Here is a 22,902-nt window from a genome sequence, read left to right on the forward strand (position 1 = left end):
TGGTCAATACGTATAATAATTACTTGAGTGTATATGTATTACTCAAGTATTTATACTCGAATTTTTAACACTGCCAACGTTTGCCATATTTTACTCCTAAATTATGAAAATATAAATGGATGGAATGTAAGCTGTACAATATGTTTGTTTTTTTAAATATGCGTATGTAAAATAAAAGTATGAGTTGAATATTTTTCTCTTTTAAAAAAATATGTTGTGGTCCTGAAAAGGTTCAATATATTATGAAAATATAAATGAAGAGTATCGATTGTACAGCTTTTTGTAAAATAAAAGTATGATTTGAATATTTTTCTCTTTTAAAAATATATGTTGTGGTCCTGAAAAGGACCGATTGTTTTCTTTATTTGCACATTTGGGCAAATGTAACTTCTTAACCGCCGAAACCGTAAAGGGTGCGGCCTTGTCTTTTTAATGCATATACAACATCCATAGCTGTGACTGTTTTCCTTTTGGCATGTTCCGTATAGGTGACAGCATCACGAATAACATTCTCCAAAAACACCTTGAGCACACCACGGGTCTCTTCATAAATTAAGCCAGAGATGCGTTTTACACCGCCACGTCGAGCCAAACGACGGATAGCTGGCTTTGTGATACCCTGAATGTTATCACGCAATACTTTGCGATGACGTTTTGCGCCACCCTTGCCCAAGCCTTTGCCACCTTTACCACGACCAGTCATTTTTCACTAATTTACTTTAACTGCACAAAATTCACAACGAAACTAACGCTGTTGCGGCCACATACGCTCGTATTTATACAAAAATAACACGAAAACACGAGCGAGTCGGATAATCTTCCTATCTCTCTTTCGCACATCTCGTTCAAACAACCACCAATCGCATTGTGCGGCCAAATTTCTATATAAAGAAGGCGCAAAGCAAGCAATACGAATATTGTGTTTTCATCAGTGACAGTGTATACAGTGTAGTAGATTAGTACGGAATAAATACTTGTATAATGGCTCGCACCAAGCAAACTGCCCGAAAATCGACCGGTGGCAAAGCGCCTCGCAAGCAGCTGGCTACCAAAGCTGCTCGTAAAAGTGCACCAGCCACCGGTGGTGTAAAAAAGCCACATCGTTATCGCCCCGGTACAGTTGCACTTCGTGAGATCCGCCGCTACCAGAAAAGCACTGAGCTATTGATTCGCAAACTGCCATTCCAGCGTTTGGTTCGTGAGATAGCACAGGACTTTAAAACTGATTTGCGATTCCAAAGTTCAGCGGTAATGGCATTACAGGAAGCTAGCGAAGCCTATCTGGTTGGTCTTTTTGAAGATACAAATTTGTGCGCAATTCATGCCAAGCGTGTTACAATCATGCCCAAGGACATTCAATTGGCCAGACGTATTCGTGGTGAACGTGCATAAGTTGAAATTTCAGCGCTTCATTTTCCAAATTATAAAATCAATAATCGGTCCTTTTCAGGACCACAAATAGCTAACAAAGAGATTAACTATTGCTTGGTATACAGCATTTTTCGTTTTATATTATGATTATTTACATTTATTCCATTATTTACACAAATGCCTGGCATTTCACATAACAATGCAAATATATAAATATGAAGTCATATACTTGTATATGTATTTTTCATTCATCAAGTAAATTAAATCATGCTATTGCGATTATCATTTTCTCAATTAAAAGAAATATACATTGAGAAAATCGATTGTTTTTTCTGAATACTAAACACACGTTATATACGATTTAATGGTTGTTACTGGTATTCAAACAAATAAATAAAATAAGATTTTCCCAAAAAAATGTAAAATTTGTTATTTATTTAATACATTTTTTACTTAAATAAATACTTGTATATTGTTATATTTTTCAAAATACAAAATAAACCACTTGTATTAAATAGAGCAATGGATTGTCCTGCTATTTAGACAAGAAAATCGATTGTTTTTTCTGAATGCGAAACACACGTTATATAGTATAAGATTTAATGGTTATTACTGGTATTCAAACAAATAAATAAAATATGATTTTCCCAAAAAAAATGTCAATTTTGTTATTTATTTAATAAATTTTTTACTTAAATATATACTTGTATATTGTTATATTTTTCAAAATACAAAATAAAGCACTTGAATTAAATAGAGCAATGGATTTTCCTGCTATTTAGACAAACATGCGAAACTACTTATAACATAACAAAACACGTTTAAAACTCGGAATTTATTATTTATTTAATAACTAACTCTTTCTAGTTTTGTTAATACATTTGTTAGTACTTGTAAGTTATCAAACTCCATTTTTTTATGACTCCTTGGAAATTCGTTAACAACTTATAATGGGTCCAGAAATGATAATATAAAATCTTAAATACTTAACAAATTATTAAAGCAAGTTTAACTTCTTTTGAATGAATGCTAAAATAAATTGGACTTTTAAAACTATATTCTTAAACTATATTTGGTAATTTGTTTGAATGCTATATGCTACTCCGATGGTCGTTTTATGCAAGGTAGGGCTACTTTGAAAGCATTCAATAAATATATTTTTTTGCATTTTAATAAATCATTCGTTTAGATTTGTATACAAAATTGTTTAAATTTTGTTTAAAACCCGTTACAAATGATTTTATAGCATAATTTCTTATAATAAATTCATTTTGTAAGCAAAATTATTGACCATTAAAGAATAATGTTTCACTTTGAGTGCCATTTAAAAATGAACTCACAAAAGTATCAACACAAACTTAAGTTTATTAAACTCTGTCAAGCTTATAGATATTATTAAATTGCATTTCAAATGATTTTTTTTACATCTAATCATTTTTCGAAGCAAATTACCTTTTAGATTGCCATAAACTTAGCTGTCGAGAACGACCAATGCCACATTCATTTGTATACCGCCCTCCTCCACGATTCTCATAAAAATGGGTGACTAAAAATTCGTAAAATTTCTGAAAGCAAACCGTTTTATAATTTTACAAGTGTGAAAGTGAAGTTAAAAGAAATGTCTGATTCTATCGTTGCTGTTACATCGGCCGCCTCTCCGATTGCCATTGCACAAGCGGAGAAAAAGGTCACTGTCAAGAAGGCAACTGCCGCCAAATCGAAAAAAGCTACAGCTCCACCATCACATCCGCCAACCCAGCAAATGGTCGACGCGTCAATCAAGAATTTGAAGGAGCGCGGTGGGTCATCACTTTTGGCAATTAAAAAGTACATTAGTGCCACATATAAATGCGATGCCCAGAAATTGGCCCCGTTCATTAAGAAATATTTGAAGTCAGCTGTTGCAAATGGAAAACTCATCCAAACAAAAGGCAAAGGCGCATCTGGTTCGTTTAAATTATCTGCGGCCGCTAAAAAAGAGCCAAAGCCAAAAGTCAGTTCCGTCGAGAAAAGTAAGAAAAAAGTTGCACCATCTGGAGCAGCTAAAAAGAAGTCGAGCGGCGTCGCCAAGAAGGCCTCTGCAGCCGGTGACAAGAAATCTAAAGTTAAAAAATCTGTTGCCACTAAAAAGACTGCCGAGAAAAAGACAAAGGAGAAGGCAAAGGCAAAAGACGCAAAGAAAAGTGGTACAGTTAAGGCAAAATCAACTACATCGAAGCCTAAATCGAGTGCTGTAAAACCAAAAACTCCAAAGGCCAAAACTACTACTACTAGTGCCAAGCCAAAGAAGACAGCATCGGCACCGAAAAAACCAAAGGCTGCAGCTTCCGCCAAAAAGGCAAAGACAGCAGTAGTCAAGAAATGAATGCATATGTGAAATTTTGTATATGCAAATATAAAAATTCATTTGAAACAAAGCCCTTTTCAGGGCTACAAACAACTAAGAAAGAGAAAAAATAATTTTCAAATGTGATTTAAATGGTTTCAAATAATCTTATCTTTTTCTAATTTTGTTAATATATTTGTTATTACTTCTAGGTGTACAAGTATATGTATGAAAAATTTAACAATTTTTGTTTAAAACTGTTACAAAGGGTTTTAGACCATAATTTGTTAGTTAATTTTGTAACAAAAATAATGAGAATTGAAAAATGTTTCACTTTGAGCACAAAAGTTTAAAAAAAAAACGTATATTAATAAAATTAATAAATAATTTAATCATTTTTCGAAGCAAATTACGATAAACTTAGCTGATGCAAATACAATGGAATTGTATACGGTCCGGTCCTCCTCCACGATTCTCATAAAAATGGGTGACTAAAAATTGTTTTGTTTCAGTCGATTTCAAGCAATAAGAACTGCATATCATATAGGTGAACGATATGATTTGTAAAAATAGTTTGTTTATAAATATTGACCAAAATAGTTATATTAATATATATGTTCGCCCATTATAATAGATTTTGTTTTTTATCACAGTAAAGGGGTGCCATGTAAATTTTATTTAAAAGAAATGTATGAAAATTATTAACTCTGCTTATGAAAAATTTGATGGCCCTGAAAAGGGCCTTTTGGAACGTTGTTGCTGCTATGAAGCGGGCGATCAGACATTTACTTTGAGCTGGTGTACTTGGTAACGGCTTTGGTGCCTTCACTTACGGCGTGCTTAGCCAATTCACCGGGCAGAAGTAGGCGGACTGCCGTTTGGATTTCGCGACTCGTTATTGTCGATCGTTTATTATAGTGGGCCAAACGGGAAGCTTCAGCAGCAATGCGCTCGAAAATGTCATTCACAAAACTGTTCATGATGCTCATTGCCTTCGATGAAATGCCTGTATCAGGATGAACCTGCTTCAGAACTTTGTATATGTAGATGGCATAACTCTCCTTCCTCTTGCGCTTCTTCTTCTTGTCGTTCTTGGTTATATTTTTCTGGGCTTTACCAGCCTTTTTCGCTGCCTTTCCACTGGTCTTTGGCGGCATTTTTCACTTCAGATTAATTTAATTCACTTGAGTTAAAATAACACAACACTTCACAGTTGCTTTAGCAATATTTTTCTACCACTGAATTGCTACATATTTGTATATTTTTGTTTAACATCGCCTTCAGGTTTAACTTATAAGAAGCCGTCCAACCCTTAGCAGAGCGTATATGATGCTTAAAAAAGTATAAATATAAAGGCCTAACACTTGGTCGGACATCAACATTTGTGTGTGAGCCAGTGAGCCAGTGAGAAGTGTATTTGTGAAATAAAAAAAAAAAAATAGAAAATGTCTGGTCGTGGTAAAGGTGGTAAAGTAAAGGGAAAGGCAAAGTCGCGTTCGAATCGAGCTGGCCTTCAATTCCCAGTTGGCCGTATCCACCGCCTGCTTCGCAAGGGTAACTATGCTGAACGTGTTGGTGCCGGCGCTCCTGTTTACCTGGCTGCTGTTATGGAATATTTAGCCGCTGAAGTTCTGGAGTTGGCTGGCAATGCAGCACGCGATAATAAAAAGACGCGCATAATTCCACGTCACCTGCAACTGGCTATTCGTAATGACGAGGAGTTAAACAAGCTCCTCTCGGGCGTAACCATTGCTCAGGGTGGTGTTCTACCTAACATCCAGGCGGTGCTTTTACCTAAAAAGACCGAAAAGAAGGCTTAAATTGGCGGCAACCTTTAATAAATAAAAACAATACTGTATATAAAACCAACCGTCCTTTTCAGGACGACCAATTTAATTCAGAAGAGATTTTAATTCATCATCATACAACGTGAATTTGAATAAAGTATAAATATGAAGGCTTAGCATTTGGTCGGGCAGCATGTCATGAACCGTAGAATATACTACTTGTATGTATATAATGCGTATTATATATTTTTAATTCGAAAGTATTTTTTATCCCTTTTGAATTTGGTCAATACGTATAATAATTACTTGAGTGTATATGTATTACTCAAGTATTTATACTCGAATTTTTAACACTGCCAACGTTTGCCATATTTTACTCCTAAATTATGAAAATATAAATGGATGGAATGTAAGCTGTACAATATGTTTGTTTTTTTAAATATGCGTATGTAAAATAAAAGTATGAGTTGAATATTTTTCTCTTTTAAAAAAATATGTTGTGGTCCTGAAAAGGTTCAATATATTATGAAAATATAAATGAAGAGTATCGATTGTACAGCTTTTTGTAAAATAAAAGTATGATTTGAATATTTTTCTCTTTTAAAAATATATGTTGTGGTCCTGAAAAGGACCGATTGTTTTCTTTATTTGCACATTTGGGCAAATGTAACTTCTTAACCGCCGAAACCGTAAAGGGTGCGGCCTTGTCTTTTTAATGCATATACAACATCCATAGCTGTGACTGTTTTCCTTTTGGCATGTTCCGTATAGGTGACAGCATCACGAATAACATTCTCCAAAAACACCTTGAGCACACCACGGGTCTCTTCATAAATTAAGCCAGAGATGCGTTTTACACCGCCACGTCGAGCCAAACGACGGATAGCTGGCTTTGTGATACCCTGAATGTTATCACGCAATACTTTGCGATGACGTTTTGCGCCACCCTTGCCCAAGCCTTTGCCACCTTTACCACGACCAGTCATTTTTCACTAATTTACTTTAACTGCACAAAATTCACAACGAAACTAACGCTGTTGCGGCCACATACGCTCGTATTTATACAAAAATAACACGAAAACACGAGCGAGTCGGATAATCTTCCTATCTCTCTTTCGCACATCTCGTTCAAACAACCACCAATCGCATTGTGCGGCCAAATTTCTATATAAAGAAGGCGCAAAGCAAGCAATACGAATATTGTGTTTTCATCAGTGACAGTGTATACAGTGTAGTAGATTAGTACGGAATAAATACTTGTATAATGGCTCGCACCAAGCAAACTGCCCGAAAATCGACCGGTGGCAAAGCGCCTCGCAAGCAGCTGGCTACCAAAGCTGCTCGTAAAAGTGCACCAGCCACCGGTGGTGTAAAAAAGCCACATCGTTATCGCCCCGGTACAGTTGCACTTCGTGAGATCCGCCGCTACCAGAAAAGCACTGAGCTATTGATTCGCAAACTGCCATTCCAGCGTTTGGTTCGTGAGATAGCACAGGACTTTAAAACTGATTTGCGATTCCAAAGTTCAGCGGTAATGGCATTACAGGAAGCTAGCGAAGCCTATCTGGTTGGTCTTTTTGAAGATACAAATTTGTGCGCAATTCATGCCAAGCGTGTTACAATCATGCCCAAGGACATTCAATTGGCCAGACGTATTCGTGGTGAACGTGCATAAGTTGAAATTTCAGCGCTTCATTTTCCAAATTATAAAATCAATAATCGGTCCTTTTCAGGACCACAAATAGCTAACAAAGAGATTAACTATTGCTTGGTATACAGCATTTTTCGTTTTATATTATGATTATTTACATTTATTCCATTATTTACACAAATGCCTGGCATTTCACATAACAATGCAAATATATAAATATGAAGTCATATACTTGTATATGTATTTTTCATTCATCAAGTAAATTAAATCATGCTATTGCGATTATCATTTTCTCAATTAAAAGAAATATACATTGAGAAAATCGATTGTTTTTTCTGAATACTAAACACACGTTATATACGATTTAATGGTTGTTACTGGTATTCAAACAAATAAATAAAATAAGATTTTCCCAAAAAAATGTAAAATTTGTTATTTATTTAATACATTTTTTACTTAAATAAATACTTGTATATTGTTATATTTTTCAAAATACAAAATAAACCACTTGTATTAAATAGAGCAATGGATTGTCCTGCTATTTAGACAAGAAAATCGATTGTTTTTTCTGAATGCGAAACACACGTTATATAGTATAAGATTTAATGGTTATTACTGGTATTCAAACAAATAAATAAAATATGATTTTCCCAAAAAAAATGTCAATTTTGTTATTTATTTAATAAATTTTTTACTTAAATATATACTTGTATATTGTTATATTTTTCAAAATACAAAATAAAGCACTTGAATTAAATAGAGCAATGGATTTTCCTGCTATTTAGACAAACATGCGAAACTACTTATAACATAACAAAACACGTTTAAAACTCGGAATTTATTATTTATTTAATAACTAACTCTTTCTAGTTTTGTTAATACATTTGTTAGTACTTGTAAGTTATCAAACTCCATTTTTTTATGACTCCTTGGAAATTCGTTAACAACTTATAATGGGTCCAGAAATGATAATATAAAATCTTAAATACTTAACAAATTATTAAAGCAAGTTTAACTTCTTTTGAATGAATGCTAAAATAAATTGGACTTTTAAAACTATATTCTTAAACTATATTTGGTAATTTGTTTGAATGCTATATGCTACTCCGATGGTCGTTTTATGCAAGGTAGGGCTACTTTGAAAGCATTCAATAAATATATTTTTTTGCATTTTAATAAATCATTCGTTTAGATTTGTATACAAAATTGTTTAAATTTTGTTTAAAACCCGTTACAAATGATTTTATAGCATAATTTCTTATAATAAATTCATTTTGTAAGCAAAATTATTGACCATTAAAGAATAATGTTTCACTTTGAGTGCCATTTAAAAATGAACTCACAAAAGTATCAACACAAACTTAAGTTTATTAAACTCTGTCAAGCTTATAGATATTATTAAATTGCATTTCAAATGATTTTTTTTACATCTAATCATTTTTCGAAGCAAATTACCTTTTAGATTGCCATAAACTTAGCTGTCGAGAACGACCAATGCCACATTCATTTGTATACCGCCCTCCTCCACGATTCTCATAAAAATGGGTGACTAAAAATTCGTAAAATTTCTGAAAGCAAACCGTTTTATAATTTTACAAGTGTGAAAGTGAAGTTAAAAGAAATGTCTGATTCTATCGTTGCTGTTACATCGGCCGCCTCTCCGATTGCCATTGCACAAGCGGAGAAAAAGGTCACTGTCAAGAAGGCAACTGCCGCCAAATCGAAAAAAGCTACAGCTCCACCATCACATCCGCCAACCCAGCAAATGGTCGACGCGTCAATCAAGAATTTGAAGGAGCGCGGTGGGTCATCACTTTTGGCAATTAAAAAGTACATTAGTGCCACATATAAATGCGATGCCCAGAAATTGGCCCCGTTCATTAAGAAATATTTGAAGTCAGCTGTTGCAAATGGAAAACTCATCCAAACAAAAGGCAAAGGCGCATCTGGTTCGTTTAAATTATCTGCGGCCGCTAAAAAAGAGCCAAAGCCAAAAGTCAGTTCCGTCGAGAAAAGTAAGAAAAAAGTTGCACCATCTGGAGCAGCTAAAAAGAAGTCGAGCGGCGTCGCCAAGAAGGCCTCTGCAGCCGGTGACAAGAAATCTAAAGTTAAAAAATCTGTTGCCACTAAAAAGACTGCCGAGAAAAAGACAAAGGAGAAGGCAAAGGCAAAAGACGCAAAGAAAAGTGGTACAGTTAAGGCAAAATCAACTACATCGAAGCCTAAATCGAGTGCTGTAAAACCAAAAACTCCAAAGGCCAAAACTACTACTACTAGTGCCAAGCCAAAGAAGACAGCATCGGCACCGAAAAAACCAAAGGCTGCAGCTTCCGCCAAAAAGGCAAAGACAGCAGTAGTCAAGAAATGAATGCATATGTGAAATTTTGTATATGCAAATATAAAAATTCATTTGAAACAAAGCCCTTTTCAGGGCTACAAACAACTAAGAAAGAGAAAAAATAATTTTCAAATGTGATTTAAATGGTTTCAAATAATCTTATCTTTTTCTAATTTTGTTAATATATTTGTTATTACTTCTAGGTGTACAAGTATATGTATGAAAAATTTAACAATTTTTGTTTAAAACTGTTACAAAGGGTTTTAGACCATAATTTGTTAGTTAATTTTGTAACAAAAATAATGAGAATTGAAAAATGTTTCACTTTGAGCACAAAAGTTTAAAAAAAAAACGTATATTAATAAAATTAATAAATAATTTAATCATTTTTCGAAGCAAATTACGATAAACTTAGCTGATGCAAATACAATGGAATTGTATACGGTCCGGTCCTCCTCCACGATTCTCATAAAAATGGGTGACTAAAAATTGTTTTGTTTCAGTCGATTTCAAGCAATAAGAACTGCATATCATATAGGTGAACGATATGATTTGTAAAAATAGTTTGTTTATAAATATTGACCAAAATAGTTATATTAATATATATGTTCGCCCATTATAATAGATTTTGTTTTTTATCACAGTAAAGGGGTGCCATGTAAATTTTATTTAAAAGAAATGTATGAAAATTATTAACTCTGCTTATGAAAAATTTGATGGCCCTGAAAAGGGCCTTTTGGAACGTTGTTGCTGCTATGAAGCGGGCGATCAGACATTTACTTTGAGCTGGTGTACTTGGTAACGGCTTTGGTGCCTTCACTTACGGCGTGCTTAGCCAATTCACCGGGCAGAAGTAGGCGGACTGCCGTTTGGATTTCGCGACTCGTTATTGTCGATCGTTTATTATAGTGGGCCAAACGGGAAGCTTCAGCAGCAATGCGCTCGAAAATGTCATTCACAAAACTGTTCATGATGCTCATTGCCTTCGATGAAATGCCTGTATCAGGATGAACCTGCTTCAGAACTTTGTATATGTAGATGGCATAACTCTCCTTCCTCTTGCGCTTCTTCTTCTTGTCGTTCTTGGTTATATTTTTCTGGGCTTTACCAGCCTTTTTCGCTGCCTTTCCACTGGTCTTTGGCGGCATTTTTCACTTCAGATTAATTTAATTCACTTGAGTTAAAATAACACAACACTTCACAGTTGCTTTAGCAATATTTTTCTACCACTGAATTGCTACATATTTGTATATTTTTGTTTAACATCGCCTTCAGGTTTAACTTATAAGAAGCCGTCCAACCCTTAGCAGAGCGTATATGATGCTTAAAAAAGTATAAATATAAAGGCCTAACACTTGGTCGGACATCAACATTTGTGTGTGAGCCAGTGAGCCAGTGAGAAGTGTATTTGTGAAATAAAAAAATAGAAAATGTCTGGTCGTGGTAAAGGTGGTAAAGTAAAGGGAAAGGCAAAGTCGCGTTCGAATCGAGCTGGCCTTCAATTCCCAGTTGGCCGTATCCACCGCCTGCTTCGCAAGGGTAACTATGCTGAACGTGTTGGTGCCGGCGCTCCTGTTTACCTGGCTGCTGTTATGGAATATTTAGCCGCTGAAGTTCTGGAGTTGGCTGGCAATGCAGCACGCGATAATAAAAAGACGCGCATAATTCCACGTCACCTGCAACTGGCTATTCGTAATGACGAGGAGTTAAACAAGCTCCTCTCGGGCGTAACCATTGCTCAGGGTGGTGTTCTACCTAACATCCAGGCGGTGCTTTTACCTAAAAAGACCGAAAAGAAGGCTTAAATTGGCGGCAACCTTTAATAAATAAAAACAATACTGTATATAAAACCAACCGTCCTTTTCAGGACGACCAATTTAATTCAGAAGAGATTTTAATTCATCATCATACAACGTGAATTTGAATAAAGTATAAATATGAAGGCTTAGCATTTGGTCGGGCAGCATGTCATGAACCGTAGAATATACTACTTGTATGTATATAATGCGTATTATATATTTTTAATTCGAAAGTATTTTTTATCCCTTTTGAATTTGGTCAATACGTATAATAATTACTTGAGTGCAAGTATTTATACTCGAATTTTTAACACTGCCAACGTTTGCCATATTTTACTCCTAAATTATGAAAATATAAATGGATGGAATGTAAGCTGTACAATATGTTTGTTTTTTTAAATATGCGTATGTAAAATAAAAGTATGAGTTGAATATTTTTCTCTTTTAAAAAAATATGTTGTGGTCCTGAAAAGGTTCAATATATTATGAAAATATAAATGAAGAGTATCGATTGTACAGCTTTTTGTAAAATAAAAGTATGATTTGAATATTTTTCTCTTTTAAAAATATATGTTGTGGTCCTGAAAAGGACCGATTGTTTTCTTTATTTGCACATTTGGGCAAATGTAACTTCTTAACCGCCGAAACCGTAAAGGGTGCGGCCTTGTCTTTTTAATGCATATACAACATCCATAGCTGTGACTGTTTTCCTTTTGGCATGTTCCGTATAGGTGACAGCATCACGAATAACATTCTCCAAAAACACCTTGAGCACACCACGGGTCTCTTCATAAATTAAGCCAGAGATGCGTTTTACACCGCCACGTCGAGCCAAACGACGGATAGCTGGCTTTGTGATACCCTGAATGTTATCACGCAATACTTTGCGATGACGTTTTGCGCCACCCTTGCCCAAGCCTTTGCCACCTTTACCACGACCAGTCATTTTTCACTAATTTACTTTAACTGCACAAAATTCACAACGAAACTAACGCTGTTGCGGCCACATACGCTCGTATTTATACAAAAATAACACGAAAACACGAGCGAGTCGGATAATCTTCCTATCTCTCTTTCGCACATCTCGTTCAAACAACCACCAATCGCATTGTGCGGCCAAATTTCTATATAAAGAAGGCGCAAAGCAAGCAATACGAATATTGTGTTTTCATCAGTGACAGTGTATACAGTGTAGTAGATTAGTACGGAATAAATACTTGTATAATGGCTCGCACCAAGCAAACTGCCCGAAAATCGACCGGTGGCAAAGCGCCTCGCAAGCAGCTGGCTACCAAAGCTGCTCGTAAAAGTGCACCAGCCACCGGTGGTGTAAAAAAGCCACATCGTTATCGCCCCGGTACAGTTGCACTTCGTGAGATCCGCCGCTACCAGAAAAGCACTGAGCTATTGATTCGCAAACTGCCATTCCAGCGTTTGGTTCGTGAGATAGCACAGGACTTTAAAACTGATTTGCGATTCCAAAGTTCAGCGGTAATGGCATTACAGGAAGCTAGCGAAGCCTATCTGGTTGGTCTTTTTGAAGATACAAATTTGTGCGCAATTCATGCCAAGCGTGTTACAATCATGCCCAAGGACATTCAATTGGCCAGACGTATTCGTGGTGAACGTGCATAAGTTGAAATTTCAGCGCTTCATTTTCCAAATTATAAAATCAATAATCGGTCCTTTTCAGGACCACAAATAGCTAACAAAGAGATTAACTATTGCTTGGTATACAGCATTTTTCGTTTTATATTATGATTATTTACATTTATTCCATTATTTACACAAATGCCTGGCATTTCACATAACAATGCAAATATATAAATATGAAGTCATATACTTGTATATGTATTTTTCATTCATCAAGTAAATTAAATCATGCTATTGCGATTATCATTTTCTCAATTAAAAGAAATATACATTGAGAAAATCGATTGTTTTTTCTGAATACTAAACACACGTTATATACGATTTAATGGTTGTTACTGGTATTCAAACAAATAAATAAAATAAGATTTTCCCAAAAAAATGTAAAATTTGTTATTTATTTAATACATTTTTTACTTAAATAAATACTTGTATATTGTTATATTTTTCAAAATACAAAATAAACCACTTGTATTAAATAGAGCAATGGATTGTCCTGCTATTTAGACAAGAAAATCGATTGTTTTTTCTGAATGCGAAACACACGTTATATAGTATAAGATTTAATGGTTATTACTGGTATTCAAACAAATAAATAAAATATGATTTTCCCAAAAAAATGTCAATTTTGTTATTTATTTAATAAATTTTTTACTTAAATATATACTTGTATATTGTTATATTTTTCAAAATACAAAATAAAGCACTTGAATTAAATAGAGCAATGGATTTTCCTGCTATTTAGACAAACATGCGAAACTACTTATAACATAACAAAACACGTTTAAAACTCGGAATTTATTATTTATTTAATAACTAACTCTTTCTAGTTTTGTTAATACATTTGTTAGTACTTGTAAGTTATCAAACTCCATTTTTTTATGACTCCTTGGAAATTCGTTAACAACTTATAATGGGTCCAGAAATGATAATATAAAATCTTAAATACTTAACAAATTATTAAAGCAAGTTTAACTTCTTTTGAATGAATGCTAAAATAAATTGGACTTTTAAAACTATATTCTTAAACTATATTTGGTAATTTGTTTGAATGCTATATGCTACTCCGATGGTCGTTTTATGCAAGGTAGGGCTACTTTGAAAGCATTCAATAAATATATTTTTTTGCATTTTAATAAATCATTCGTTTAGATTTGTATACAAAATTGTTTAAATTTTGTTTAAAACCCGTTACAAATGATTTTATAGCATAATTTCTTATAATAAATTCATTTTGTAAGCAAAATTATTGACCATTAAAGAATAATGTTTCACTTTGAGTGCCATTTAAAAATGAACTCACAAAAGTATCAACACAAACTTAAGTTTATTAAACTCTGTCAAGCTTATAGATATTATTAAATTGCATTTCAAATGATTTTTTTTACATCTAATCATTTTTCGAAGCAAATTACCTTTTAGATTGCCATAAACTTAGCTGTCGAGAACGACCAATGCCACATTCATTTGTATACCGCCCTCCTCCACGATTCTCATAAAAATGGGTGACTAAAAATTCGTAAAATTTCTGAAAGCAAACCGTTTTATAATTTTACAAGTGTGAAAGTGAAGTTAAAAGAAATGTCTGATTCTATCGTTGCTGTTACATCGGCCGCCTCTCCGATTGCCATTGCACAAGCGGAGAAAAAGGTCACTGTCAAGAAGGCAACTGCCGCCAAATCGAAAAAAGCTACAGCTCCACCATCACATCCGCCAACCCAGCAAATGGTCGACGCGTCAATCAAGAATTTGAAGGAGCGCGGTGGGTCATCACTTTTGGCAATTAAAAAGTACATTAGTGCCACATATAAATGCGATGCCCAGAAATTGGCCCCGTTCATTAAGAAATATTTGAAGTCAGCTGTTGCAAATGGAAAACTCATCCAAACAAAAGGCAAAGGCGCATCTGGTTCGTTTAAATTATCTGCGGCCGCTAAAAAAGAGCCAAAGCCAAAAGTCAGTTCCGTCGAGAAAAGTAAGAAAAAAGTTGCACCATCTGGAGCAGCTAAAAAGAAGTCGAGCGGCGTCGCCAAGAAGGCCTCTGCAGCCGGTGACAAGAAATCTAAAGTTAAAAAATCTGTTGCCACTAAAAAGACTGCCGAGAAAAAGACAAAGGAGAAGGCAAAGGCAAAAGACGCAAAGAAAAGTGGTACAGTTAAGGCAAAATCAACTACATCGAAGCCTAAATCGAGTGCTGTAAAACCAAAAACTCCAAAGGCCAAAACTACTACTACTAGTGCCAAGCCAAAGAAGACAGCATCGGCACCGAAAAAACCAAAGGCTGCAGCTTCCGCCAAAAAGGCAAAGACAGCAGTAGTCAAGAAATGAATGCATATGTGAAATTTTGTATATGCAAATATAAAAATTCATTTGAAACAAAGCCCTTTTCAGGGCTACAAACAACTAAGAAAGAGAAAAAATAATTTTCAAATGTGATTTAAATGGTTTCAAATAATCTTATCTTTTTCTAATTTTGTTAATATATTTGTTATTACTTCTAGGTGTACAAGTATATGTATGAAAAATTTAACAATTTTTGTTTAAAACTGTTACAAAGGGTTTTAGACCATAATTTGTTAGTTAATTTTGTAACAAAAATAATGAGAATTGAAAAATGTTTCACTTTGAGCACAAAAGTTTAAAAAAAAAACGTATATTAATAAAATTAATAAATAATTTAATCATTTTTCGAAGCAAATTACGATAAACTTAGCTGATGCAAATACAATGGAATTGTATACGGTCCGGTCCTCCTCCACGATTCTCATAAAAATGGGTGACTAAAAATTGTTTTGTTTCAGTCGATTTCAAGCAATAAGAACTGCATATCATATAGGTGAACGATATGATTTGTAAAAATAGTTTGTTTATAAATATTGACCAAAATAGTTATATTAATATATATGTTCGCCCATTATAATAGATTTTGTTTTTTATCACAGTAAAGGGGTGCCATGTAAATTTTATTTAAAAGAAATGTATGAAAATTATTAACTCTGCTTATGAAAAATTTGATGGCCCTGAAAAGGGCCTTTTGGAACGTTGTTGCTGCTATGAAGCGGGCGATCAGACATTTACTTTGAGCTGGTGTACTTGGTAACGGCTTTGGTGCCTTCACTTACGGCGTGCTTAGCCAATTCACCGGGCAGAAGTAGGCGGACTGCCGTTTGGATTTCGCGACTCGTTATTGTCGATCGTTTATTATAGTGGGCCAAACGGGAAGCTTCAGCAGCAATGCGCTCGAAAATGTCATTCACAAAACTGTTCATGATGCTCATTGCCTTCGATGAAATGCCTGTATCAGGATGAACCTGCTTCAGAACTTTGTATATGTAGATGGCATAACTCTCCTTCCTCTTGCGCTTCTTCTTCTTGTCGTTCTTGGTTATATTTTTCTGGGCTTTACCAGCCTTTTTCGCTGCCTTTCCACTGGTCTTTGGCGGCATTTTTCACTTCAGATTAATTTAATTCACTTGAGTTAAAATAACACAACACTTCACAGTTGCTTTAGCAATATTTTTCTACCACTGAATTGCTACATATTTGTATATTTTTGTTTAACATCGCCTTCAGGTTTAACTTATAAGAAGCCGTCCAACCCTTAGCAGAGCGTATATGATGCTTAAAAAAGTATAAATATAAAGGCCTAACACTTGGTCGGACATCAACATTTGTGTGTGAGCCAGTGAGCCAGTGAGAAGTGTATTTGTGAAATAAAAAAAAAAAAAATAGAAAATGTCTGGTCGTGGTAAAGGTGGTAAAGTAAAGGGAAAGGCAAAGTCGCGTTCGAATCGAGCTGGCCTTCAATTCCCAGTTGGCCGTATCCACCGCCTGCTTCGCAAGGGTAACTATGCTGAACGTGTTGGTGCCGGCGCTCCTGTTTACCTGGCTGCTGTTATGGAATATTTAGCCGCTGAAGTTCTGGAGTTGGCTGGCAATGCAGCACGCGATAATAAAAAGACGCGCATAATTCCACGTCACCTGCAACTGGCTATTCGTAATGACGAGGAGTTAAACAAGCTCCTCTCGGGCGTAACCATTGCTCAGGGTGGTGTTCTACCTAACATCCAGGCGGTGCTTTTACCTAAAAAGACCGAAAAGAAGGCTTAAATTGGCGGCAACCTTTAATAAATAAAAACAATACTGTATATAAAACCAACCGTCCTTTTCAGGACGACCAATTTAATTCAGAAGAGATTTTAATTCATCATCATACAACGTGAATTTGAATAAAGTATAAATATGAAGGCTTAGCATTTGGTCGGGCAGCATGTCATGAACCGTAGAATATACTACTTGTATGTATATAATGCGTATTATATATTTTTAATTCGAAAGTATTTTTTATCCCTTTTGAATTTGGTCAATACGTATAATAATTACTTGAGTGCAAGTATTTATACTCGAATTTTTAACACTGCCAACGTTTGCCATATTTTACTCCTAAATTATGAAAATATAAATGGATGGAATGTAAGCTGTACAATATGTTTGTTTTTTTAAATATGCGTATGTAAAATAAAAGTATGAGTTGAATATTTTTCTCTTTTAAAAAAATATGTTGTGGTCCTGAAAAGGTTCAATATATTATGAAAATATAAATGAAGAGTATCGATTGTACAGCTTTTTGTAAAATAAAAGTATGATTTGAATATTTTTCTCTTTTAAAAATATATGTTGTGGTCCTGAAAAGGACCGATTGTTTTCTTTATTTGCACATTTGGGCAAATGTAACTTCTTAACCGCCGAAACCGTAAAGGGTGCGGCCTTGTCTTTTTAATGCATATACAACATCCATAGCTGTGACTGTTTTCCTTTTGGCATGTTCCGTATAGGTGACAGCATCACGAATAACATTCTCCAAAAACACCTTGAGCACACCACGGGTCTCTTCATAAATTAAGCCAGAGATGCGTTTTACACCGCCACGTCGAGCCAAACGACGGATAGCTGGCTTTGTGATACCCTGAATGTTATCACGCAATACTTTGCGATGACGTTTTGCGCCACCCTTGCCCAAGCCTTTGCCACCTTTACCACGACCAGTCATTTTTCACTAATTTACTTTAACTGCACAAAATTCACAACGAAACTAACGCTGTTGCGGCCACATACGCTCGTATTTATACAAAAATAACACGAAAACACGAGCGAGTCGGATAATCTTCCTATCTCTCTTTCGCACATCTCGTTCAAACAACCACCAATCGCATTGTGCGGCCAAATTTCTATATAAAGAAGGCGCAAAGCAAGCAATACGAATATTGTGTTTTCATCAGTGACAGTGTATACAGTGTAGTAGATTAGTACGGAATAAATACTTGTATAATGGCTCGCACCAAGCAAACTGCCCGAAAATCGACCGGTGGCAAAGCGCCTCGCAAGCAGCTGGCTACCAAAGCTGCTCGTAAAAGTGCACCAGCCACCGGTGGTGTAAAAAAGCCACATCGTTATCGCCCCGGTACAGTTGCACTTCGTGAGATCCGCCGCTACCAGAAAAGCACTGAGCTATTGATTCGCAAACTGCCATTCCAGCGTTTGGTTCGTGAGATAGCACAGGACTTTAAAACTGATTTGCGATTCCAAAGTTCAGCGGTAATGGCATTACAGGAAGCTAGCGAAGCCTATCTGGTTGGTCTTTTTGAAGATACAAATTTGTGCGCAATTCATGCCAAGCGTGTTACAATCATGCCCAAGGACATTCAATTGGCCAGACGTATTCGTGGTGAACGTGCATAAGTTGAAATTTCAGCGCTTCATTTTCCAAATTATAAAATCAATAATCGGTCCTTTTCAGGACCACAAATAGCTAACAAAGAGATTAACTATTGCTTGGTATACAGCATTTTTCGTTTTATATTATGATTATTTACATTTATTCCATTATTTACACAAATGCCTGGCATTTCACATAACAATGCAAATATATAAATATGAAGTCATATACTTGTATATGTATTTTTCATTCATCAAGTAAATTAAATCATGCTATTGCGATTATCATTTTCTCAATTAAAAGAAATATACATTGAGAAAATCGATTGTTTTTTCTGAATACTAAACACACGTTATATACGATTTAATGGTTGTTACTGGTATTCAAACAAATAAATAAAATAAGATTTTCCCAAAAAAATGTAAAATTTGTTATTTATTTAATACATTTTTTACTTAAATAAATACTTGTATATTGTTATATTTTTCAAAATACAAAATAAACCACTTGTATTAAATAGAGCAATGGATTGTCCTGCTATTTAGACAAGAAAATCGATTGTTTTTTCTGAATGCGAAACACACGTTATATAGTATAAGATTTAATGGTTATTACTGGTATTCAAACAAATAAATAAAATATGATTTTCCCAAAAAAATGTCAATTTTGTTATTTATTTAATAAATTTTTTACTTAAATATATACTTGTATATTGTTATATTTTTCAAAATACAAAATAAAGCACTTGAATTAAATAGAGCAATGGATTTTCCTGCTATTTAGACAAACATGCGAAACTACTTATAACATAACAAAACACGTTTAAAACTCGGAATTTATTATTTATTTAATAACTAACTCTTTCTAGTTTTGTTAATACATTTGTTAGTACTTGTAAGTTATCAAACTCCATTTTTTTATGACTCCTTGGAAATTCGTTAACAACTTATAATGGGTCCAGAAATGATAATATAAAATCTTAAATACTTAACAAATTATTAAAGCAAGTTTAACTTCTTTTGAATGAATGCTAAAATAAATTGGACTTTTAAAACTATATTCTTAAACTATATTTGGTAATTTGTTTGAATGCTATATGCTACTCCGATGGTCGTTTTATGCAAGGTAGGGCTACTTTGAAAGCATTCAATAAATATATTTTTTTGCATTTTAATAAATCATTCGTTTAGATTTGTATACAAAATTGTTTAAATTTTGTTTAAAACCCGTTACAAATGATTTTATAGCATAATTTCTTATAATAAATTCATTTTGTAAGCAAAATTATTGACCATTAAAGAATAATGTTTCACTTTGAGTGCCATTTAAAAATGAACTCACAAAAGTATCAACACAAACTTAAGTTTATTAAACTCTGTCAAGCTTATAGATATTATTAAATTGCATTTCAAATGATTTTTTTTACATCTAATCATTTTTCGAAGCAAATTACCTTTTAGATTGCCATAAACTTAGCTGTCGAGAACGACCAATGCCACATTCATTTGTATACCGCCCTCCTCCACGATTCTCATAAAAATGGGTGACTAAAAATTCGTAAAATTTCTGAAAGCAAACCGTTTTATAATTTTACAAGTGTGAAAGTGAAGTTAAAAGAAATGTCTGATTCTATCGTTGCTGTTACATCGGCCGCCTCTCCGATTGCCATTGCACAAGCGGAGAAAAAGGTCACTGTCAAGAAGGCAACTGCCGCCAAATCGAAAAAAGCTACAGCTCCACCATCACATCCGCCAACCCAGCAAATGGTCGACGCGTCAATCAAGAATTTGAAGGAGCGCGGTGGGTCATCACTTTTGGCAATTAAAAAGTACATTAGTGCCACATATAAATGCGATGCCCAGAAATTGGCCCCGTTCATTAAGAAATATTTGAAGTCAGCTGTTGCAAATGGAAAACTCATCCAAACAAAAGGCAAAGGCGCATCTGGTTCGTTTAAATTATCTGCGGCCGCTAAAAAAGAGCCAAAGCCAAAAGTCAGTTCCGTCGAGAAAAGTAAGAAAAAAGTTGCACCATCTGGAGCAGCTAAAAAGAAGTCGAGCGGCGTCGCCAAGAAGGCCTCTGCAGCCGGTGACAAGAAATCTAAAGTTAAAAAATCTGTTGCCACTAAAAAGACTGCCGAGAAAAAGACAAAGGAGAAGGCAAAGGCAAAAGACGCAAAGAAAAGTGGTACAGTTAAGGCAAAATCAACTACATCGAAGCCTAAATCGAGTGCTGTAAAACCAAAAACTCCAAAGGCCAAAACTACTACTACTAGTGCCAAGCCAAAGAAGACAGCATCGGCACCGAAAAAACCAAAGGCTGCAGCTTCCGCCAAAAAGGCAAAGACAGCAGTAGTCAAGAAATGAATGCATATGTGAAATTTTGTATATGCAAATATAAAAATTCATTTGAAACAAAGCCCTTTTCAGGGCTACAAACAACTAAGAAAGAGAAAAAATAATTTTCAAATGTGATTTAAATGGTTTCAAATAATCTTATCTTTTTCTAATTTTGTTAATATATTTGTTATTACTTCTAGGTGTACAAGTATATGTATGAAAAATTTAACAATTTTTGTTTAAAACTGTTACAAAGGGTTTTAGACCATAATTTGTTAGTTAATTTTGTAACAAAAATAATGAGAATTGAAAAATGTTTCACTTTGAGCACAAAAGTTTAAAAAAAAACGTATATTAATAAAATTAATAAATAATTTAATCATTTTTCGAAGCAAATTACGATAAACTTAGCTGATGCAAATACAATGGAATTGTATACGGTCCGGTCCTCCTCCACGATTCTCATAAAAATGGGTGACTAAAAATTGTTTTGTTTCAGTCGATTTCAAGCAATAAGAACTGCATATCATATAGGTGAACGATATGATTTGTAAAAATAGTTTGTTTATAAATATTGACCAAAATAGTTATATTAATATATATGTTCGCCCATTATAATAGATTTTGTTTTTTATCACAGTAAAGGGGTGCCATGTAAATTTTATTTAAAAGAAATGTATGAAAATTATTAACTCTGCTTATGAAAAATTTGATGGCCCTGAAAAGGGCCTTTTGGAACGTTGTTGCTGCTATGAAGCGGGCGATCAGACATTTACTTTGAGCTGGTGTACTTGGTAACGGCTTTGGTGCCTTCACTTACGGCGTGCTTAGCCAATTCACCGGGCAGAAGTAGGCGGACTGCCGTTTGGATTTCGCGACTCGTTATTGTCGATCGTTTATTATAGTGGGCCAAACGGGAAGCTTCAGCAGCAATGCGCTCGAAAATGTCATTCACAAAACTGTTCATGATGCTCATTGCCTTCGATGAAATGCCTGTATCAGGATGAACCTGCTTCAGAACTTTGTATATGTAGATGGCATAACTCTCCTTCCTCTTGCGCTTCTTCTTCTTGTCGTTCTTGGTTATATTTTTCTGGGCTTTACCAGCCTTTTTCGCTGCCTTTCCACTGGTCTTTGGCGGCATTTTTCACTTCAGATTAATTTAATTCACTTGAGTTAAAATAACACAACACTTCACAGTTGCTTTAGCAATATTTTTCTACCACTGAATTGCTACATATTTGTATATTTTTGTTTAACATCGCCTTCAGGTTTAACTTATAAGAAGCCGTCCAACCCTTAGCAGAGCGTATATGATGCTTAAAAAAGTATAAATATAAAGGCCTAACACTTGGTCGGACATCAACATTTGTGTGTGAGCCAGTGAGCCAGTGAGAAGTGTATTTGTGAAATAAAAAAAAAAAAAATAGAAAATGTCTGGTCGTGGTAAAGGTGGTAAAGTAAAGGGAAAGGCAAAGTCGCGTTCGAATCGAGCTGGCCTTCAATTCCCAGTTGGCCGTATCCACCGCCTGCTTCGCAAGGGTAACTATGCTGAACGTGTTGGTGCCGGCGCTCCTGTTTACCTGGCTGCTGTTATGGAATATTTAGCCGCTGAAGTTCTGGAGTTGGCTGGCAATGCAGCACGCGATAATAAAAAGACGCGCATAATTCCACGTCACCTGCAACTGGCTATTCGTAATGACGAGGAGTTAAACAAGCTCCTCTCGGGCGTAACCATTGCTCAGGGTGGTGTTCTACCTAACATCCAGGCGGTGCTTTTACCTAAAAAGACCGAAAAGAAGGCTTAAATTGGCGGCAACCTTTAATAAATAAAAACAATACTGTATATAAAACCAACCGTCCTTTTCAGGACGACCAATTTAATTCAGAAGAGATTTTAATTCATCATCATACAACGTGAATTT

At 34.8% G+C, this 22,902-nt stretch overlaps 18 protein-coding genes across 18 annotated transcripts; 12 read left to right on the forward strand and 6 right to left on the reverse strand.

The window, feature by feature from the left end:
* Positions 1-338: 338 nt before the first annotated feature.
* On the reverse strand, positions 339-6,517 carry LOC115633489. The gene is made up of 3 exons (XM_030530953.1): positions 6,164-6,517; positions 4,487-4,703; positions 339-704 (listed from the first exon to the last, which is right to left on the reverse strand). Exons 1-3 carry the CDS (start codon positions 6,468-6,470, stop codon positions 392-394), a joined length of 837 nt encoding a protein of 278 aa, XP_030386813.1. The 5' UTR covers positions 6,471-6,517; the 3' UTR covers positions 339-391.
* On the forward strand, positions 951-1,449 carry LOC115633533 (histone H3). Its single transcript, XM_030530991.1, has one exon. It carries the CDS (start codon positions 982-984, stop codon positions 1,390-1,392), a length of 411 nt encoding a protein of 136 aa, XP_030386851.1. The 5' UTR covers positions 951-981; the 3' UTR covers positions 1,393-1,449.
* Positions 2,966-3,804, forward strand: LOC115633532 (histone H1-like). The gene has a single exon (XM_030530990.1). The coding sequence runs from the start codon at positions 2,990-2,992 to the stop codon at positions 3,734-3,736; it is 747 nt and encodes a 248-aa protein (XP_030386850.1). The 5' UTR covers positions 2,966-2,989; the 3' UTR covers positions 3,737-3,804.
* On the reverse strand, positions 4,428-4,921 carry LOC115633538 (histone H2B). Its single transcript, XM_030530995.1, has one exon. It carries the CDS (start codon positions 4,852-4,854, stop codon positions 4,483-4,485), a length of 372 nt encoding a protein of 123 aa, XP_030386855.1. The 5' UTR covers positions 4,855-4,921; the 3' UTR covers positions 4,428-4,482.
* Positions 5,113-5,588, forward strand: LOC115633536 (histone H2A). The gene has a single exon (XM_030530994.1). It carries the CDS (start codon positions 5,143-5,145, stop codon positions 5,515-5,517), a length of 375 nt encoding a protein of 124 aa, XP_030386854.1. The 5' UTR covers positions 5,113-5,142; the 3' UTR covers positions 5,518-5,588.
* A 200-nt stretch (positions 6,518-6,717) lies between the features above and the next one.
* LOC115633524 (histone H3) lies at positions 6,718-7,216 on the forward strand. Its single transcript, XM_030530983.1, has one exon. It carries the CDS (start codon positions 6,749-6,751, stop codon positions 7,157-7,159), a length of 411 nt encoding a protein of 136 aa, XP_030386843.1. The 5' UTR covers positions 6,718-6,748; the 3' UTR covers positions 7,160-7,216.
* Positions 7,217-8,732: 1,516 nt separating this feature from the next.
* LOC115633521 (histone H1-like) lies at positions 8,733-9,571 on the forward strand. The gene has a single exon (XM_030530980.1). It carries the CDS (start codon positions 8,757-8,759, stop codon positions 9,501-9,503), a length of 747 nt encoding a protein of 248 aa, XP_030386840.1. The 5' UTR covers positions 8,733-8,756; the 3' UTR covers positions 9,504-9,571.
* Positions 9,572-10,194: 623 nt separating this feature from the next.
* Positions 10,195-10,688, reverse strand: LOC115633529 (histone H2B). The gene has a single exon (XM_030530987.1). It carries the CDS (start codon positions 10,619-10,621, stop codon positions 10,250-10,252), a length of 372 nt encoding a protein of 123 aa, XP_030386847.1. The 5' UTR covers positions 10,622-10,688; the 3' UTR covers positions 10,195-10,249.
* A 178-nt stretch (positions 10,689-10,866) lies between these two features.
* Positions 10,867-11,349, forward strand: LOC115633525 (histone H2A). Its single transcript, XM_030530984.1, has one exon. The coding sequence runs from the start codon at positions 10,904-10,906 to the stop codon at positions 11,276-11,278; it is 375 nt and encodes a 124-aa protein (XP_030386844.1). The 5' UTR covers positions 10,867-10,903; the 3' UTR covers positions 11,279-11,349.
* Positions 11,350-11,853: 504 nt separating this feature from the next.
* Positions 11,854-18,019, reverse strand: LOC115633490. The gene is made up of 3 exons (XM_030530954.1): positions 17,666-18,019; positions 16,001-16,217; positions 11,854-12,219 (listed from the first exon to the last, which is right to left on the reverse strand). Exons 1-3 carry the CDS (start codon positions 17,970-17,972, stop codon positions 11,907-11,909), a joined length of 837 nt encoding a protein of 278 aa, XP_030386814.1. The 5' UTR covers positions 17,973-18,019; the 3' UTR covers positions 11,854-11,906.
* On the forward strand, positions 12,466-12,964 carry LOC115633523 (histone H3). The gene has a single exon (XM_030530982.1). It carries the CDS (start codon positions 12,497-12,499, stop codon positions 12,905-12,907), a length of 411 nt encoding a protein of 136 aa, XP_030386842.1. The 5' UTR covers positions 12,466-12,496; the 3' UTR covers positions 12,908-12,964.
* LOC115633522 (histone H1-like) lies at positions 14,480-15,318 on the forward strand. Its single transcript, XM_030530981.1, has one exon. It carries the CDS (start codon positions 14,504-14,506, stop codon positions 15,248-15,250), a length of 747 nt encoding a protein of 248 aa, XP_030386841.1. The 5' UTR covers positions 14,480-14,503; the 3' UTR covers positions 15,251-15,318.
* LOC115633528 (histone H2B) lies at positions 15,942-16,435 on the reverse strand. Its single transcript, XM_030530986.1, has one exon. The coding sequence runs from the start codon at positions 16,366-16,368 to the stop codon at positions 15,997-15,999; it is 372 nt and encodes a 123-aa protein (XP_030386846.1). The 5' UTR covers positions 16,369-16,435; the 3' UTR covers positions 15,942-15,996.
* LOC115633527 (histone H2A) lies at positions 16,638-17,103 on the forward strand. Its single transcript, XM_030530985.1, has one exon. It carries the CDS (start codon positions 16,658-16,660, stop codon positions 17,030-17,032), a length of 375 nt encoding a protein of 124 aa, XP_030386845.1. The 5' UTR covers positions 16,638-16,657; the 3' UTR covers positions 17,033-17,103.
* A 200-nt stretch (positions 18,020-18,219) lies between the features above and the next one.
* Positions 18,220-18,718, forward strand: LOC115633507 (histone H3). Its single transcript, XM_030530968.1, has one exon. It carries the CDS (start codon positions 18,251-18,253, stop codon positions 18,659-18,661), a length of 411 nt encoding a protein of 136 aa, XP_030386828.1. The 5' UTR covers positions 18,220-18,250; the 3' UTR covers positions 18,662-18,718.
* A 1,515-nt stretch (positions 18,719-20,233) lies between these two features.
* Positions 20,234-21,072, forward strand: LOC115633502 (histone H1-like). The gene has a single exon (XM_030530964.1). The coding sequence runs from the start codon at positions 20,258-20,260 to the stop codon at positions 21,002-21,004; it is 747 nt and encodes a 248-aa protein (XP_030386824.1). The 5' UTR covers positions 20,234-20,257; the 3' UTR covers positions 21,005-21,072.
* A 622-nt stretch (positions 21,073-21,694) lies between these two features.
* On the reverse strand, positions 21,695-22,188 carry LOC115633512 (histone H2B). Its single transcript, XM_030530975.1, has one exon. The coding sequence runs from the start codon at positions 22,119-22,121 to the stop codon at positions 21,750-21,752; it is 372 nt and encodes a 123-aa protein (XP_030386835.1). The 5' UTR covers positions 22,122-22,188; the 3' UTR covers positions 21,695-21,749.
* Positions 22,189-22,380: 192 nt separating this feature from the next.
* LOC115633511 (histone H2A) lies at positions 22,381-22,856 on the forward strand. The gene has a single exon (XM_030530974.1). It carries the CDS (start codon positions 22,411-22,413, stop codon positions 22,783-22,785), a length of 375 nt encoding a protein of 124 aa, XP_030386834.1. The 5' UTR covers positions 22,381-22,410; the 3' UTR covers positions 22,786-22,856.
* The last annotated feature ends 46 nt before the right edge of the window (positions 22,857-22,902 follow it).

Source organism: Scaptodrosophila lebanonensis, unplaced genomic scaffold (genome assembly GCF_003285725.1).
Source record: "Scaptodrosophila lebanonensis strain 11010-0011.00,11010-0021.00 unplaced genomic scaffold, SlebRS2 tig00001424-arrow-arrow-pilon, whole genome shotgun sequence".
NCBI classification, from domain to species: domain Eukaryota; kingdom Metazoa; phylum Arthropoda; class Insecta; order Diptera; family Drosophilidae; genus Scaptodrosophila; species Scaptodrosophila lebanonensis.

Bases quoted from the DNA above. Each gene is read 5' to 3' on its own strand.
- LOC115633528 (XM_030530986.1), bottom strand. From the start codon at position 16,368: ATGCCGCCAAAGACCAGTGGAAAGGCAGCGAAAAAGGCTGGTAAAGCC.
- LOC115633490 (XM_030530954.1), bottom strand. From the start codon at position 17,972: ATGACTGGTCGTGGTAAAGGTGGCAAAGGCTTGGGCAAGGGTGGCGCA. The intron at 16,218-17,665 runs GTTAAGAAGTTA...ATCCTGATACAG, and splicing joins CACCCTTTACGGTTTCGGCG to GCATTTCATCGAAGGCAATG. The intron at 12,220-16,000 runs GTAAATGTCTGA...AAATTAGTGAAA, and splicing joins ACCAAGTACACCAGCTCAAA to AATGACTGGTCGTGGTAAAG.
- LOC115633507 (XM_030530968.1), top strand. From the start codon at position 18,251: ATGGCTCGCACCAAGCAAACTGCCCGAAAATCGACCGGTGGCAAAGCG.
- LOC115633521 (XM_030530980.1), top strand. From the start codon at position 8,757: ATGTCTGATTCTATCGTTGCTGTTACATCGGCCGCCTCTCCGATTGCC.
- LOC115633538 (XM_030530995.1), bottom strand. From the start codon at position 4,854: ATGCCGCCAAAGACCAGTGGAAAGGCAGCGAAAAAGGCTGGTAAAGCC.
- LOC115633525 (XM_030530984.1), top strand. From the start codon at position 10,904: ATGTCTGGTCGTGGTAAAGGTGGTAAAGTAAAGGGAAAGGCAAAGTCG.
- LOC115633532 (XM_030530990.1), top strand. From the start codon at position 2,990: ATGTCTGATTCTATCGTTGCTGTTACATCGGCCGCCTCTCCGATTGCC.
- LOC115633523 (XM_030530982.1), top strand. From the start codon at position 12,497: ATGGCTCGCACCAAGCAAACTGCCCGAAAATCGACCGGTGGCAAAGCG.
- LOC115633512 (XM_030530975.1), bottom strand. From the start codon at position 22,121: ATGCCGCCAAAGACCAGTGGAAAGGCAGCGAAAAAGGCTGGTAAAGCC.
- LOC115633489 (XM_030530953.1), bottom strand. From the start codon at position 6,470: ATGACTGGTCGTGGTAAAGGTGGCAAAGGCTTGGGCAAGGGTGGCGCA. The intron at 4,704-6,163 runs GTTAAGAAGTTA...ATCCTGATACAG, and splicing joins CACCCTTTACGGTTTCGGCG to GCATTTCATCGAAGGCAATG. The intron at 705-4,486 runs GTAAATGTCTGA...AAATTAGTGAAA, and splicing joins ACCAAGTACACCAGCTCAAA to AATGACTGGTCGTGGTAAAG.
- LOC115633522 (XM_030530981.1), top strand. From the start codon at position 14,504: ATGTCTGATTCTATCGTTGCTGTTACATCGGCCGCCTCTCCGATTGCC.
- LOC115633533 (XM_030530991.1), top strand. From the start codon at position 982: ATGGCTCGCACCAAGCAAACTGCCCGAAAATCGACCGGTGGCAAAGCG.
- LOC115633536 (XM_030530994.1), top strand. From the start codon at position 5,143: ATGTCTGGTCGTGGTAAAGGTGGTAAAGTAAAGGGAAAGGCAAAGTCG.
- LOC115633529 (XM_030530987.1), bottom strand. From the start codon at position 10,621: ATGCCGCCAAAGACCAGTGGAAAGGCAGCGAAAAAGGCTGGTAAAGCC.
- LOC115633527 (XM_030530985.1), top strand. From the start codon at position 16,658: ATGTCTGGTCGTGGTAAAGGTGGTAAAGTAAAGGGAAAGGCAAAGTCG.
- LOC115633502 (XM_030530964.1), top strand. From the start codon at position 20,258: ATGTCTGATTCTATCGTTGCTGTTACATCGGCCGCCTCTCCGATTGCC.
- LOC115633524 (XM_030530983.1), top strand. From the start codon at position 6,749: ATGGCTCGCACCAAGCAAACTGCCCGAAAATCGACCGGTGGCAAAGCG.
- LOC115633511 (XM_030530974.1), top strand. From the start codon at position 22,411: ATGTCTGGTCGTGGTAAAGGTGGTAAAGTAAAGGGAAAGGCAAAGTCG.